This window comes from Asparagus officinalis, chromosome 2 (genome assembly GCF_001876935.1).
Source record: "Asparagus officinalis chromosome 2, Aspof.V1, whole genome shotgun sequence".
NCBI classification, from domain to species: Eukaryota; Viridiplantae; Streptophyta; class Magnoliopsida; order Asparagales; family Asparagaceae; genus Asparagus; species Asparagus officinalis.
This window is the reverse complement of record NC_033795.1, coordinates 30,465,923-30,483,709: the sequence shown is the minus strand read 5'-3', so window position 1 is coordinate 30,483,709 and position 17,787 is coordinate 30,465,923. Positions and strand designations below refer to the sequence as shown.

Here is a 17,787-nt window from a genome sequence, read left to right as displayed (position 1 = left end):
TGAAGAAGATCTACATGTAAATATCTTTTGTCTTTATGCAGATCATGTGCCTCTCACATTTCAAGAAGCAACAAAAAAAGATAGTTGGATATATGCTATAGTGGAAGGAATATAAGCTATTCAGAAGAATGAGACATGAGAGCTAGTTCCACTCCCTCCTAACCATCATGTAATTGGTGTCAAATGGGTGTTCAAGAGCAAACATAGAGCTAATGGAGAAGTTGAATGCTACAAGGCAAGGCTCTTAGTAACAGGCTACAAACGGAACCATAGTGTCGATTATGAAGAACTCTTCGTACCAATTCAAGACTTAACATAGTTAGATTTTTAATCTCACTTGCAACACATCATAGCTAAAAAATATACCAGGTAGATGTGAAGTCAACTTTCCTCAGTAGTGTCCTTGAGGAAGAAGCATACGTAGAGCAGCTTGATGATTTCGTAGTACAAGGAGAAGAAGATAAAGTATCATTTGAAGAAAGCACTTTATCGCCTAAAGCAAACACCACGAGCATGGAATACATGTGTTAATGGTTATTTACATGATAATGGCTTCACCAAATGCCCCTTTGAACATGCAATCTAAATAAAGAAAGGAGATAGTAGAGATATCCTTATGATATGACTTTGTGCTGATGACCTATTATTTACAGGAAGTAGTGAGAAGATGTTCTCGAAGTTCAAGATGGCAATATTTTAAGAGTTTGAAATGATAGATTGTGAACTTATGTCCTACTTTTTGGGCATTGAAGTGCATCAACAACTATTTGTGATCTTCATATCCCAAATGAAGTATGCAAAGAAGATACTCGAGAAGTTCAAGATAAATAGTCGCAGTTTGGTGAATAGGCCTATTGTAACTAGCCTGAAATTCTACAAAGAAGGAGATGATAGAGTTGTCGAAACAACTCTGTATAGAAGCTTGGTTGGAAGCTTGAGATACCTCACTATCAGTAGACCTGACATTATCTATGGTGTAGGACTGGTGAGTAGATTCATAGCGATGCTAACGGAATCTCATTAGCTTATAGCAAAATGACTTATGAGGAATAACAAAGGCACTTTGAGCTATGGTATTTCTATACCTATGGAGAATATGTAGAACTAGTTAGCTATTCTTATAGCAACTAAGAAGGAGATCGATATGAAAGAAAGAGGACTATAAGGTCTATCTTCTATCTTGGCACAATAGCTTTTTCTTAGTCTTCAAAGAAGCAGGATATTGTTATTTTGTTGACATGTGCGGCAGAATATATAGTAGCAACATCTACTATCTGTGAAGCAATTTGGCTGAGGAATATCTTAAAGGAGTTGAAGTACTCTTAATAAGAACATTGTAAAACCCCGTAAATTTGAATATTTTATGATAAATAATGATAAATATGTTATATAGTTAAAAATAGTATATTTTGATGTTTGAGTATGATAAGAATTTATTTAAGATTAATTCAATGTATATTTGTAAAAATATGAGTGCAAATACACAAAACATGCACAAAGGCCAAAAGAGTGAAAATCTGAAAATAATGACCAGTTATGAGTTTCTATATTTTGCATACTGATATAGTCATAATCTGGAAAAGTATAAAAGACCAAAGTTATAGATCTCTTCAACAGATTTCCAACAAATCTTAGATCAATTCATTTTGAGGTTGAATGAGAAAGTTACAGCTAAAATAGCGAAGGTTATTTTCCTACTCAGACTAGGTTTCCTAGTTCGGGTCAAACAGGTTTGTTTCGAGTTTGTCTCTATAAATACCTATATTTTTCATGAAAATTTCTTTCTTTTATCATATCTATGAACCCTAGCAACCATCCTCTCCCCTCAAAAATACTAAATCTTTTTCTTATGAGTTTAGAGAGCTTTGTGAAGTAAAACATCGATACGAGGGCGAGATCATCGACGTGTGGCGAGGGAGAACGGGTTGTTTATGCTCGGGGATAGCTTGCTGTTTGTTTTAGAGGCTTGCACATAATATTAAGGCAAGATCACTTATATCCAAACCCATCCTCATAGTTAAATAACTAGTTTAGAAGTTTAAATTATGTTTACATGCTTAGATCTTAATCTAATGTGAAAAAGAATAGATTTTTGTTGTTAGATCTTAAATAAATATCAGATCTACATGTTTTTCTTACTATTTATAATAGAAACATAATCATGAACATTAGGGTTCTTCAAAATTTCATTTTTAACTTGTTAATCATGTTCTAATCATGTTTAAACCCTAATTTGACATTTAATTGAGTTTACATGTGGATTAAAGATGAGAAAACCCTAGGTTTGTGATACCTAAATATTAAAAATATGACTTAATAAATATATATCTTTTCTAAGTTTTTTAGCACTCATGCTTATGTTAAATATGTTAAAAGTTCATGCTTTAGTTTGAAGAATTTGGTTAATTACGTTGAAAAACCCTAATTAGATTAACACAAGAGTTTGAAATAATAAATGAAATCCAAATTGAACCAAACTAACACCAATTGAAGAATATATGAATCTAGATTTCAAAACAGTAAACCATTCCTAAAGATAGTTTTCTTAGAGAAAGATATGCTCAATTTACTAATGATATGTTCTATAGAAAAATAGTTGCACATATATAACGTTTAACTGGAAATTAGAGATAACATATGAACTCTAAACTGAACCAAACCAGTGCCAAATGATAGATATATGAAACTAGTTTCCAAAACGAAAAGCTATTCTTAAAAACAATTTGTTTAGAGAAAGATATACTCAATTGACTAATAATATATTCTATAGAAAACTACAAATATGCTGATTTGAAATAATTAATATATAACGTGAAAGTTTCTTAAGTTTCGCTCTTGTTTATTATTTTCGAGAGAGTTTCTCGATCTTGTACTATTATATTACAATAATTAGGAGTTGTTTAACACCTGAGATGATGGTGAACACCAGTTATGAACACGCACACCGAGATATATGCACATACACTTAGTTTATGTTGTGTTGACATGCACTGTTGAGATTTCTAATACATGTTGAGTTAATGAAAGTATAATAACATATAATAAAGTAGTGTTTATTAGTTATAGATGCTCGGTGTGGATGTTTCCCCGTAATAAGACCACGATTATACCACACTAGGAGTATTGGATGTTTCCCGCAATGAGACTGCGGCTGTACCAATACTCGAAGATTGGGGTTTTTTTCGGATTTGTCTAATATATCTATACTTCGCTATACGATCATCTGGATGCATCATCCGAAAATAGGAAGATAAAACCTATTTGCCACAGAACGATTGAGTAAGAATATTACAATAGTATCATTATTTTATGTATCCGGAATAGAGAGATAAAACCTATTTTCGCAGGACGATTAGGTAAAAGTATTGCAAAAGTATCGTCATTTTATGTATCCGGAATAGGGAGACAAAAAAACCTATTTCTATAGGATGATTGAGTAAGAATATTATAAAAGTATCGTCATTTTATGTATCCATAATATGGAGATAAAAAAACCTATTTCTGCAGAACGATTGAGTAAGAATATTATAAAAGTATCGTTATTTTATGTATCCGGAATAGGGAGATAAAAAAACCTATTTTCACAGAACGATTGAGTAAAAGTATTACAAAAGTATCGTTATTTCATGTATCTGGAATAGGGAGACAAAACATATTTCCACAGAATGATTGAGTAAGAATATTACAAGAGTATCGTTATAGCATAAGGAGATGCACACATATATGTATTATCAGTTATAGTTACTCTCATGTTAGATTACCCATAAGTAGGGTACATTCCTTGATTTGTGGCATACATGATATGATCTATGGTGATTTTTGAGTTAGATGATATTCTCTTATTATTGCATCAACTACTTGAAAAGTAGTTCGAGATTGTGACATTGGTCCTATATGGTTTAGGCTTAGAGTATTTCTTTTGAGTGTTGTTTTCATTTATAGAGTTAGAATTGGTATATAGGGACTTACAATTTAAGACATATGGCATATATATGAGGGTTTCCTTATTTGGATTATTTCACTCGATGTACTACGTCTCGTCTTGTAGGTGTCTAAATATTAACTCTATTAGATATGGGGAAAATGATATAGGTAGACTATGCTTAATAGATAGGGCCTCCATTTCATCTAGTAACCCTTTTCTTAGAAGCGGATAGAGGTGATCTTGCTGTAGCATTCTGACACTCTTGTTATTGTTCGTTTTGTTTAAATTGTATCTTTCAGGCAGATCAGAGTTTCGGAGAGCGGCAGGATGACAGAGTTCTAGCATAGTCACTGTCGCATAATTTTAGCAGTTAAAGCTCCACTTTATGATCATTGTTCAGACTTTAGAGTTGTATTCATTTTGTAGAGCCTGAGTCCTTTAGTGAGATTTCATTTGACTCATTGTGTTGAGATATATTTTAGACTCAGAGATATTTTCATTCTATTTTAGTTAGGCTCATTTGTTGATATACTTCTTCTACGCATATCTGATTTTGTACTACTTCTTTTACTTGCCTTTTTTGTACCTTCACCTATTTGTTGTTTCTACTAGAGAGATAGTGACTGTAATGGTAAAACATGTCATAGCATGGTATTTGGTGCTTAGCAGGTTTGACAATCTGGGTTTCACCTTGGACTATAGCCTTGTGTGAACCCTGGGGAATCACGGTTGGTATCAGAGCTCTAGTTTTAGTATCCTTAGGATCATTCCTGTGTCAAATTATGGAGCTAGGATAGAGTTTCCTAGGATTCATGTATAGAGTCCGCTAGGAATTCCTAGAATGAGTGAGGACGATATGTGCGTATATCTCAAATTTTTGAAATTTTTTATTTTTATTTTATGACAATTATTTTATGTTGATTTAACGTATTTGCGTGAATACTATATGTTATGTATACGTATTGTGATACATTATATATATATGTATATATGTTTGCGATCTCACTTACTGTGATCATAAGCTCTCCTCTCGATATTATAAATGTTGGGATGAGGATACGGTCGAGATAAAACTCGTACTCGGAGAGCTGGGTAAGCAGAGCCTAAGCCGCAGCAGGCTCCATAGTATCTGATCGACTTTATGGCACCATTTGTAGTAAGATTTTGTAGCACTCGAGGAGCGAGAGGCGTCTCAGTTTTTGCCAGCAGTATCACTTTCTAGAGTTCCACCACCAATTGTACCAGTCATACCTAATGAAGAGGCAATACCAATGATTTCATCATCACCACAACCAGCTATTGATAGAACCGCATAGCACGAGACTTGGCTCTGAAAGAATAGGAAGGACATCAGACACTAAGAACACCATAGTGTAGGACACACTAGATTCATATGTAGCTTATAAATAAAAAGGAATATATGAAAAATTTCTTAATGTAGACTTAGTACTAAACCAGAGGTTAAATGTATTCAACATAGAGGACATCACCGGGGAATAGCAGCAAAGGATAGCTACGATTTTAGATTTTCGGCGGGATATCGAATATCACTTATTTGGAAATATTTTGTTTACTTCTTTGACAAGCAGTTATAACTAGTTCGATTAAAGCAGTGAGATATGTTTATAGTTAATTATGAAATCAAGACCAGCGTGATGGAAATGACAAGGGCAAGAGGCCTATTGTAGGATCTAGAGGACCCCAGCAGCGGGGTAAGGATTTTGACCATCATCAACAAAGACATTATAAGAAGATAGTACAATATGATTTAATAGCATCGCAGCAGCACATGATTCAGGACACATGATATAAGATCGGATATAGATTGAAGAATTGTCACGGTAACCAGTAGGAGACTAGCATGACAGAGGTTAGGGTCAATAGTCTTAGGGTCGCGGTTACGGCCAGCATCGGAGGATAGATGTACTACCGGTTATTTCGAGGATTTAGGGGCCTATAGGCCAGAATTACGCTATTCAGAGTATTCATTAGGGCCAGATGGATCCATATGTTCCACCACCGATAGCACAGCAGTCGCTAGCCACCGATAGGATTTATGTAGTCATACTGTGTGAGCATAGTGCGAGCGGAGTTTTCATAGTAAATTTTTTTCCAGCTCGAATCTTGTTTGATTCAGGAGCTTCGTATTCTTTCATATCACATGCCTTCGTGTATAGGCTTCAGTTAGTTACACATCCCTTAGATGTTCTGTTATCAGTTTCTACTCTTTTATGGGAGGTGTCCCTATTAGAGGGTATATGTAGGAGATGTGTCATCAGTATAGATGAGTTTGAGTTCATCTTTGACCTGGTCGTTTTTGTGGATGTCGAATTTTGACATCATTCTTGGTATGAAAATGGTTATCATACTACAATATCAGTATCAATTGTTTTGCTAAAACAGTACGCTTGTGAGCATTCGTTAGGATTGTATAGATAGTAGCAACCTCATAGGGTAACCAGAATGCAGAGTTATTTCTAGCATACAACGAGAAGGTGATGATAGGGGATCAGGGTGCAGTTTTGAGCGAGACCGAAGTCGTCTCAGAGTATCAGGATATCTTTCAGGACATACCTACGTTTTCTCTAGTGAGAAAGGTTGTTTTCCTGCATCGAGTTGCAACAGGCACCGTACCAATATTCCGAGCACCCTATCATATCATATGGAACCCGTTAAGATGAGGAAGCTACAGACTCAGTTAGATGAGTTGTTATACCAGAGTTTCATTATCTAGAGTTATTTTTCATGGGAGCACCGGTCCTCTTTGTGAAGAAGAATGACAGTAGCATATAATTATGTATAGATTATCGTGAGTTAAACAAGGTCACTTTCCGTATCACGGATCCACTATAGAGGATTTATGACTTGTTCGACCAGCTGCGGGGGGTGCAGTATTTCTCGAAGATTAATCTTCGTTCTAGTTAGTTCCAATTGCGAGTGCGGTAAATGAATATTTCCAAAACCGTATTTTCTGTCTTGATATGGGTCTTTTGAGTTCTTGTCATACCTTTTGGGCTGACCAATACACCATGGATTTGATGAACCGGGTTTTTCATCCATGTTAGGACCACTTCGTAGTCATTTTATTAACGACATCTTTATCTTTTCAAGATCGAAGGCAGAACATGAGCAGCATCCTTTATTAGCATTACGGGCATAGCAGACAGTCGAGATTAAAGGCATCAGTGAAACGCTGAGTTTAGCAAATACGAGTTTTGGCTATAAGAGATCAGATTTTTTAGGCCACATCATCAGTAGGGGCGTCATAGTGGATCCAGCCACTGTTAAGGTTGTACTTGATTGGGAGCCACTAAGAACCATTATGGAGATGCGAAGTTTTGGTAGGGCATGAGAAAAAGTTCATTCGGGACTTTTGAACATTATGATATCACTTACACAATTTACGAAGAAGGGTGTATAGTTTGCTTTGGGCACTGGGTGCCAGGGAGCCTTTGAGACTATTAAGGCTAGATAGAGTACAATAACAATTTTAACTTTTCTGAGCAGTGATACAACATTTGTCATTTAAGTGGACACGTCATTAGCAGGACTACGAGGTGTTTTGAATCAGACCCGGAGGGTATGATTTATTTCGTGATAGTTGAGGCACATCATAACAAATATATAGTGCATCCAGGCACAAGGTGTGACGCCCCTAGTTTCAACAAGGCTACAGTCCAAGGTAAAGCCAAAAATGTCAAACTCGTCATGCACTACACCGTGCATTAACATGTTTTACCATCACAATTATTATCTATCTAGTGGAATCAATAACAGGTGTAGATACAAAATAGGCAAGAGAGAATATACAAAAGAAATACTAAACAACAGATATTCTAAAGAAAAGTCATCACCACTGATATGAATGGATAAATCTCTGAGAAGAAAATATCTGAACTGATACAACTGTCTCACAATAGGAATTCAAATGAAATGACATTAAGGCACATCGCCTTTACAAAACTAAAATGATAACTCAAATGTTCATAAACACATTCACTATGGAGTTCTGACATAACTACTAATAATATAGATAAATAACTACTAGAGCAGCTCCATCAACCTATGGCTCTCTGTACACCTGGCTCGTTACCTGAAAGGAGGGAACAACGAGCGTCAAAGTGCTATAGCGAGTAACATCTCAACCAACCTCAGGAGAAGGGCTAGAAGGATAAGAAAATAGCTGCGAATACATATAGATAAACAATCATCTACTCTAAAATAAAATGGGGATTTGATATTTAGAAATTTATAACATGAGCATGGTACGTCGAGCGAAATAATCCAAATAAGAAAACCCTCATGTATATACCATATGTCTTAAATTTGTAAATCCCTAAATACCAAATCCAAAGGCTATAGTATGAAGCAATAATAAAAGATTGCTCCTCTAAATACCAAATCCAAAAGCTACAGTGTGGAGCAATAATGAAAGACAGCTCCATCTCCAATCATACTATCAATAACCTGACATAAGTCAAAAATATATGCCCGACTCGTAGGCTGCAACAAATAAAAGTCCAATACATGAACGACAATAGCTTAAAGTCCAACACGAGGACTGTAGTGTATTATAGTTCAATACGAGGAATTTAAAAGCATATAGTCCAACATGAGGACTTCAATAGATTATAGTCCAACATGAGGACTTTAATAGCTTATAGTCCAACATGAGGACTTCAATAGTTTATAGTCCAACACGAGGACTTCAATAGTTTATAGTCCAACATGAGGACTTCAATATGTAAATGATGTCAAAACCAACATTTATAACATTTATTCTCATTCCTCGGTGAGTAAATCTAATTTCATGACAGTAGTCAACTCATGTACACCAATCTCAGTGTATAATAAACCCATATAACCTAGGTGTTTCTCTAGCCATAACGGCACACAAACGACGTGCACATGCATGTAGGCATATAAAATTGCTTATAGGTCCCTTGACACGGTTCAACACGAACTAATGAACCATCAGGCGACGTATCTAAGCACGAACGTCAGTCCACAACACCGAAGCCAAGTGACACGCAACGAAGCGGATTAACAAGGCTACGAAGTTGACGAACCGCACGTGAACGACGGAATGAATCCACTCGCGTGCGGAATCAAATCAACGGTCCAGAGAGTCAACGAGTCATCAAACCATATAACGGATTCGAACTCAGACACCAAAGCCGATTTACTGCCTAATCGGGATCCAGACTTCCAAATCAGGAATCAAGTCAACGAATCGATTTCAGACCAATCAACCGCATAACCGAATCACGGATGAAGCGGATATAAGAACCAAAACAACCGAACGACGGACGCAAAACCCGGAGTGGCTCGGCCAAGGCCCTCGGCCAAGGCCGAGCCACCTCAGGGTGGCTCAGCATGAGCCGAGCCACCCTGAGGTGGCCGCCCAGATCTGTGCCAAATGCACAGATCTGGTTGCCTATAAATAGGCGAGGTCATTCATCATTTTGGAGGACTTTTTGGAAGAACTTTTGGGAGAGCCGAAACTCTGCCGGATTGAGACCTCATCTTGGAGTTTTTGAAGGCTTGAAGACTTGGACGTTCAGATCTGATTCTCGGCGAGCACCCGCATCACAAAAAAGGTAGGAGTTCGAGGGGATCAAGATCTCAGATCTACGTTGTTACACTCCGGATCAAAGCTTGGTCTTTGATCCCGAGATTCGAGCGATTGTTTCCTTGGTGAAATAATCCCTCCGGCTATTATTTCCTTGGTGAAATAATACCCGTTATACTGCGTAGATCTGTCCGGATCTAGATCGCGCGGTGGTCCACGGCAAACAACCCCGGCGCAGGCAAACAACCCACCAAAGCGAGCGACCACAAAACAGGAGCTCGCGATCTGTTCGACAAAAGAGAAAGAGTTGTAATTTTCTTTATTTATTTTTGATTTTCATTGTAACCGGATCTAAAAAAAGACCGGATCTTCTGTAACCGAAAAACTGTTATTCAAGATAGCAATGGAATCAATGATGAAGAAAGCAACGATTTTGAAGCCTAAGTCTGAAGTGGCGACTCAGGCCAAAAAGCAACCAGTGCAGCCTTCTAAGGAAGGTCAAACTCCGGCGAGTCAACCAAAGTCGCCGTCAATCCCAATAACTTCTCCGGGAGATCATGCAGAGTCATCCCGCAAGAAGAAACCAATTTTGGAGCGCCTCGGTCCAATTCCTGACGTGAGAGGCAAAGCTCCAATTCACGAGCGTTTGGGCCCGATGAAGAAGCCCAGAACGACTCAACATACTGGGGGTCGCCATCACCTCCAGCATGACAAAGACCTCAAGGCAGCTGCGCGCACCAATTTGCGCATTGAAGTCCAAGATCACGCCGAAAATTCACGCCCAAAAAGGCATGTTTTGAGGCGGGTAACCTTTGAAAGCCCAAAGAAGGCAAGTCACCCTCAGATGGAAACATTATCATCTGATAGTGATAGTGTTATACCTGAGAAGGCGTGCCCGCACACGATAGGTTACTCTGACTGTCAAAATGACGAGTTGTACTATCGTGCTGGGGGTACGAATAGAACCAGGAAGAGGAGTCCCCGAGAACGGGAAATTCAATGTCCCTGTTCCAAACTCATTCGGGCGGTATTGTCGGAATGCAATTGCATTAAGGCGGTCCCCGAAAGAGTTTCAGTTTTTGAAAGACTCAGTGCGGAGACGCCAAAACCAAGGCCTAGGCGCTTCCAACGAAGAAGAAGGGTGATTGAAGACGGAGAATTTCCGAGGGTCACCACCAACATGACGAGCAAAGGGACATCGGCACGGGATGATTTCGAGTCGATTCTGAAAGCCTCCCGGCCTAGAACCCGTCTGCAGTCCGGAACCATCGAGCGAGCAACCTATGGTAGGGTTCGGACAAGACGCCCTTCAGAAGATGAAGAATCTGATGCCGGCTCCGCGGTTGCATCAGATAATACGGTATCCAGCGAGGGACAACCCCGCGAGGCACTTATGATAAGTGCGGAGCAGATGGCCAAGATGCTTGAAGACGCTTTGGCTAAGCAGAAAGAAAGTTTCAAGTTTGAGATGGAGATGGCCATGCAGCAGATGAGAGAAATGCATGACCAACAAATCCAAGCATTGGCGAACCAACAAGGCGAGCAGAATCGTCGTAACCCGGTTAATCTGGAAGATGAGGATACAAATGCTCAGAATACCAATGATCATCCTGTCAATGCAGGGGGTGGTAATGAGAATGCCAATGAAGACACAGGCGAAAGTCTGAAGATCAAGAACCTCGAGAGCAAAATCAACACACTAATTTCCGCTCAAGAGACGAAGAAAACAGGCATTCCTTGCCCATACCCAAGAGAATGGGAATCGATCCCATATCCGGCGAAGTTTAATCTAATTAACTTCACGCCGTTTAATGGGATGGGTTCACCTACCCAGCATTTGATTTACTTCAAATCGCACTTGGGGGTGATCTCTGGTAATGAGCCTCTGATGGTGCGGTCATTCGTCGGCACTCTTCGCGGAGCCGCCTTCGATTGGTATCGCCGCCTCAAGCCAGGCAGCGTGAACAGCTGGGATGACATGGAGACCAAGTTCCTGGCCAACTTCTTCGACGACGACACCGAGATATCTATCGGATCGTTGCTCGATGAGAAGCAGAAAGACGGAGAGTTAGTCGACACCTTCGTCAAAAGGTTCCGGAACAAGGCGATGAATTGCCGGGACCCGATCACCGAGGAATTCATCCTCCAGACCTGCCACAACAACCTTTCGCTGGACGTGTTGGAAGCAATGGGCACAGCACCATCCAAGACATGGAAGGATCTGAAAGTCCGAGGAGAGCAAGCTGAGCGATTCCTCAGGAGAAAGAAGGCGGAGAGAAGCCAACCGGCAACAAATCCTCCGAAACAGAACTTCAACCAAAAAGGAAAAGGTAAAGCTCATGCTAATGCCGTTGATGCTAACCAAACTTTTCAATTACAACCTCAGCAACAACAGCAGCAACGAGCGCCACAACAATCCCAGCCGCATTGGCAACAACGGCCTCAGAAACAAAAGTCTTCGGAGCCGAGGTTTCCCAAACGGCCTCAGAAGCAGAAATCTTCGGAGCCAAGGTTTCCCAAAGTCTACTCCTTCAAAGATGATGAAGTTCCCGGCATCTTCAAATACTTGTTGGAGAACAACAAAATCCAGCTGCCGGCGATCGTGGATCAAGAGGGGCCCAGCAAGGTGACGGATCCAAAGTACTGCGCGTACCACAGAGCGGTCCACCACCCTACGAGATCATTCTACCACCTCAAGGACAAGATCCAGGCGTTAATCGACGTAGGGGTCATAACCCCGAAACCAGCCAAGAATGTGGGGGCAAACGCAGTGTCAATCAGTTTTGGGTCGGTGCCTACAACTTGGTTCGAGCCAAAACGCGTTACCAAAGTCGGGATGAAGACGGTGAATGACGACCCGCACGGACAGCGCCAAAAGGGACTTGTGCCGCACACAGCCCCAAATGGCGAAATCCTTTGGGTTCACCCCGATCTGATTGGAGATGAACAATGGACCGGGTCGTCATCCGGGAGGAAGTCTAAAGGGAAAGGAAAGTCTTGTTATGGAGTCTCTGCCATCCCAGGGGAAGATGACGAAAGAATCCCCACTTTCCCGCTTTCAGAAGAAGAACAAGAAGTTTTTGCGACCCGAAGCGGAAACGAGTATCACTATAACTATCCTCCACCTAGTGAGCAGGGGGTGAACAAACGGGGACCAGCCAAAACTCTCACAGAAATGGGGGTGATTACGAGTCCCACACCGGGTAAAGAAGCTCTACGACAGTCGGTAGATAAACATAAAGAAAAGAGGCCCGAGGAGGTTCAAAATCCGAAGCAATCTCGTTTCAGTCGTCCGATTGGAAAGGATAAACCGGAGAGTTCGAAAACTCCACGCGCCTTCGATATCATGGCTCAGCTAGCTAATATTCCAGCGCGGATAACGCTATATGAGTTGCTGCGGCTGTCTAAAGAAACTAGAGAAGCATTACAAGAAGCCTTGGCCGATTCAGAAGCATTCCTCACTCGGATCAAACCGGCGCCTGAGGAATTAGAACTGTTAGCTCAATAGTGCAATGTGACAGCTAAGAACATTCCCTGCATCACCTTCACCAAAGAAGACATGCAGACGAAGAATTCAAACCATGATCGGCCCTTGTATTTTGTCGGATACATTGGCTCTAGCGAGGTCAACCGAATCCAAGTAGATCCGGGTTCCGCTGTGAGCATTATGCCGCTTCGCCTAATGCATAGCCTTGGCATTCCAGTCAGCAAATTGGCGTCTACAGGCACAGTCATTTACGGATTCAACACCAGCGGGTCAAGGCCTTTGGGGAAGATCCGAATAAAATGCCAAATGGGCGATCTGAAGACGGAGGTCACGTGTTACGTGATAGATGCTGAGACATCCTATAATTTACTATTGGGTCGGCCTTGGATCCATAGTAATGTTATAGTTCCCTCCACCTTACATCAGTGTCTGAAATATGTCGACACTGATGGAAGGGTCAGGACGGTGGTCGCAGATAAGCAACCATTCAAAGGGTATGAGAATTACTTCACTGATTCTCTCCTTTATGGTAACGAATCTGACACGGAACCATCGATCCAAGGCACGGACAGCGGAGAAGAAGCTGATTCCGAGGCCGGATTCGATTACAATGGCGGTTTTGTTTTAAATGACATTGTACCCTTTGTAATCAATCTTGACGATGAACAATCGTCAGATGGCGGTTGTAACTGGCAACTTGCTGATATTGAAATAAATCATGATTTAGAGTACTCCTTGTCTCTTAATGATGCGATAAAGGGATTATATGATAACCCAGATTTATGTATGCCGCTCCGATCATCTTATGTAACGAAGAGAAGTCTCCAGCATTCTTTCGGAACAACCCGAATTATTCCTGCCAAGGTAGGGGGACAAAAGGAAGTGATTTATGGTAAAGGAGAAAATCTTCCGTTGCCAGATCATTTCCTAAGAGAAGACGAGGATGAAGACAAATCTGGTCTGCATTTATCTAAGTATAGTCCGGAAGCGCGCATGCTCATGGAAAAACAAGGATACGATTTCACACTCGGAGAAGGTTTATACTTCGATCGAGGATCCCGTATCCCAGTCAAAGCGGCATACGTACCAAAAGGAAAACCCGATGACTATTACCGTCACAAGAGAGGCTTAGGCTATGTCTCATCAGATGACGAATGTGGTTGGCAAATTATCGATCAAATTGCTAACAAAGCTAAGGATGGGTACTTGCCAGATTCTTCAGCTGAGGATTCCGACACAAGTTTGGGAGAAATGTTCAAAACCTTAATGTCAAACATGACTACAGCTGATCCATCTACGTTGGAGGATGACGATCAAATGCCAACGTGGGAAGACCCATGGGTTCATCACCTAAACATGCAGTACGGTGATAGGTTCGAACAGAGAGAACCACCAACCGAAGATGAAGTAGTCCAAATTAATATGGGCAATGAGGCCAATCCAAAGCCCATATTCATCAGCGGTAGTCTTCCTCCAGATGAGAAGGAGGAATTAATTGCCCTGATCAGAGAATACATTGATGTCTTCGCCTGGAACTACGAAGATATGCCAGGACTCGACCCTAATGTGGCAATGCACCGCCTTGACATCAAGCCGGATGCCAAACCTGTCAAACAACAGCAAAGACGGTTTCGTCCGCAGATTATGGAAGCCATTGAGGCAGAGGTTAAGAAGTTGATCGATTCAGGATTTATCCGAGAGGAACAACATCCAGACTGGTTAGCCAACATCGTTCCCGTCATGAAGAAGAATGGCAAAATCAGGATTTGCATCGACTTCAGGAACCTGAATGAAGCATGTCCAAAAGACGATTTTCCTCTCCCAATCACGGATGTCATTATCGACAATACATGTGGATTCGAGAGGATGTCCTTCATGGACGGCTTTTCGGGGTATAACCAAATCAAGATGCACCCGGATGACGAGAAGCATACAGCGTTTAGAACACCCCTCGGCGTCTTCTGCTATACGGTGATGCCTTTCGGTCTGAAGAATGCCGGTGCCACATACCAGCGAGCGATGACTAAGATTTTCCAAGAACATCTCAGGAAAACAGTCGAATGCTACGTTGATGATTTGGTTGTGAAAAGCCGCAACAAAGAAGATCACATCAAGGATTTGAAGACGATGTTCGATCTCATGAGGAGTCATCAATTGAAGATGAACCCCACTAAATCATTCCTTGGAATGTCCAGCGGAAAATTTCTTGGGTTCGTCGTCACCACTAAGGGTATACATATCGATCCTGATAAGGTGAAGGCGATACATGAATTGCAGCCCCCGAGGAATCTGAGAGAACTCAGAGGATTGCAAGGGCGTTTAGCTTACATCAGGCGATTCATCTCAAATCTCTCTGGGAAGTGTCAACCTTTCTCTAAGCTAAACAAGAAGGGTGTGTCATTTATTTGGGACGACACCTGTCAAAAGGCACTCGAGGATATCAAGACATATCTGACAAATCCTCCTGTTCTCGTTGCACCAAAATCAGGTAAACCGTTCTTGATTTACATCAAGGCGATGAACCATTCGATAAGTGCTTTGTTAGCACAAGACGATGATAATGGTCACGAACAGGCAGTTTATTATTTAAGTCGGACTTTGGTGGGCGCTGAGTCTCGATATCCGATGATTGAGAAAGAATGTCTCGCGTTGGTGTTTGCAGTGCAAAAGATGCGGCATTACTTAGTGGGACAGACGATCTACGTTATCTCCAACGTTAATCCAGTACGGGTGTTTATGACGCAACCGGCCTCTATGAATTGGCGGCTAGCGAAGTGGGCCCTTCTCTTGTCCCAATACGATTTGCACTTCAAGCAGCAGAAGTCGATAAAAGGACAGGCGATTTGTGACCTTTTGGCGGCAAACCCGACCACAGATACGGCAGAAGTATATGATGACTTGCCGGATGAAACCCACGAGGTTAACACCACATCACACCAACAAGTATGGCAATTATACTTCGATGGTGCCTCAAGGGCAGTTAATAGAGTAATAACCCCGGGATGTCCTACAGTTTCCTCTGGAGTTGGAGTCGTCTTAATCTCCCCTGGAAAGCACGTGATGCCTCGGGCTTATTCGTTGACTAGTCCGTGCTCCAATAATGTTGCCGAATACAACGCGCTTCTCATTGGACTCAGTTTCGCCAAAGAGCTGGGGGTCGAATATCTCGAAGCTTTTGGAGATTCGCAATTGATAGTCAACCAAGTTCGCGGTGAGTATGAAGTCAGGAATCAAGACCTGATCCCGTACCACCAGGAAGCCATCAAAATGGCAGAATCTTTCGAAGAATTCTTCATCGAATATATCCCTCGTCTCCAGAACGCTTATGCTACACGGTGATGCCTTTCAGTCTAAAGAATGCGGGCGCCACATACCAACGAGCAATGACTAAGATTTTCCAAGAACATCTCAGGAAAACAGTCGAGTGCTACGTTGATGATTTGGTTGTAAAAAGCCGCAACAAAGAAGATCACATCAAGGACTTGAAGACGATGTTCGATCTCATGCGAAGTCATCAATTGAAGATGAACCCTACTAAATCCTTCCTTGGAATGTCTAGCGGAAAATTCCTTGGATTCGTCGTCACCACTAAAGGTATACATATCGATCCTGACAAAGTGAAGGCGATACACGAACTGCAACCTCCTAGAAATTTGAGAGAGCTCAGAGGATTGCAAGGGCGGCTAGCTTACATCCGGCGGTTCATCTCAAACCTTTCTGGGAAGTGCCAACCATTTTCTAAGCTAAACAAGAAAGGGGTGTCATTCATTTGGGACGATGCCTGCCAAAAAGCATTCGAATATATCAAAACGTATCTGACGAATCCTCCTGTTCTCGTTGCACCGAAATCGGGTAAACCGTTCTTGATTTACATCAAGGCGATGAACCACTCGATAAGTGCTTTACTAGCACAAGACGACGATAACGGTCACGAACAGGCAGTTTATTACCTAAGTCGGACCTTGATAGGCGCTGAGTCTCGATATCCGATGATTGAGAAAGAATGCCTCGCATTGGTATTCGTGATGCAAAAGATGCGGCATTACTTGGTTGGACAGACGATTTACGTCATTTCCAATGTTAATCCAGTACGGGTGTTTATGACGCAACCAGCCTCTATGAATTGGCGGTTAGCGAAATGGGCTCTTCTCTTGTCCCAATATGATTTGCACTTCAAGCAACAGAAGTGGATCAAAGGACAAGCGATTTGCGATCTTTTGGCGGCAAACCCGACCACAGATACGGCAGAAGTATATGATGATTTGCCGGATGAAACCCACGAGGTTAACATTACGTCGCACCAACAAGTATGGCAATTATATTTCGATGGTGCTTCGAGGGCAGTTAATAGGGTAATAACCCCGGGAGGTTCTACAGTTTCCTCCGGGGTTAGAGTTGTCTTAATCTCCCCGGCGAAGCATGTGATGCCTCGAGCTTATTCATTGACTAGTCCGTGCTCCAATAACGTAGCCGAATACAACGCGCTTCTCATTGGACTCAGTTTCGCCAAGGAGCTAGGGGTCGAATATCTTGAAGCTTTTGGGGATTCTCAATTAATAGTCAACCAAGTCCGTGGAGAGTATGAAGTCAGGAACCAAGACCTAATCCCGTACCACCAAGAGGCCATCAAAATGGCAGAATCTTTTAAAGAATTCTTCATTGAATATATCCCCCGTCTCCAGAACGCTTATGCGGATGCACTGGCAGCACTAGCGATTTCACTTGCGCAGCCTTCCGAAACTGAGCTGTTAGTCACAGTAAGGACGCATCAACTCTGCATACCCATATACGATATGGATATTG

General features: G+C 41.4%; 1 protein-coding gene across 1 annotated transcript in view; it reads left to right on the top strand.

Moving 5' to 3' along the window:
• LOC109831013 overlaps nucleotides 710–17,787 on the top strand; it is a 70,560-nt gene continuing 53,482 nt past the window's right edge. The window contains exon 1 of the mRNA XM_020398356.1: nucleotides 710–985. Coding sequence (XP_020253945.1) covers nucleotides 710–985 — 276 coding nt within the window. The remainder of the gene's footprint in view (nucleotides 986–17,787) is intronic.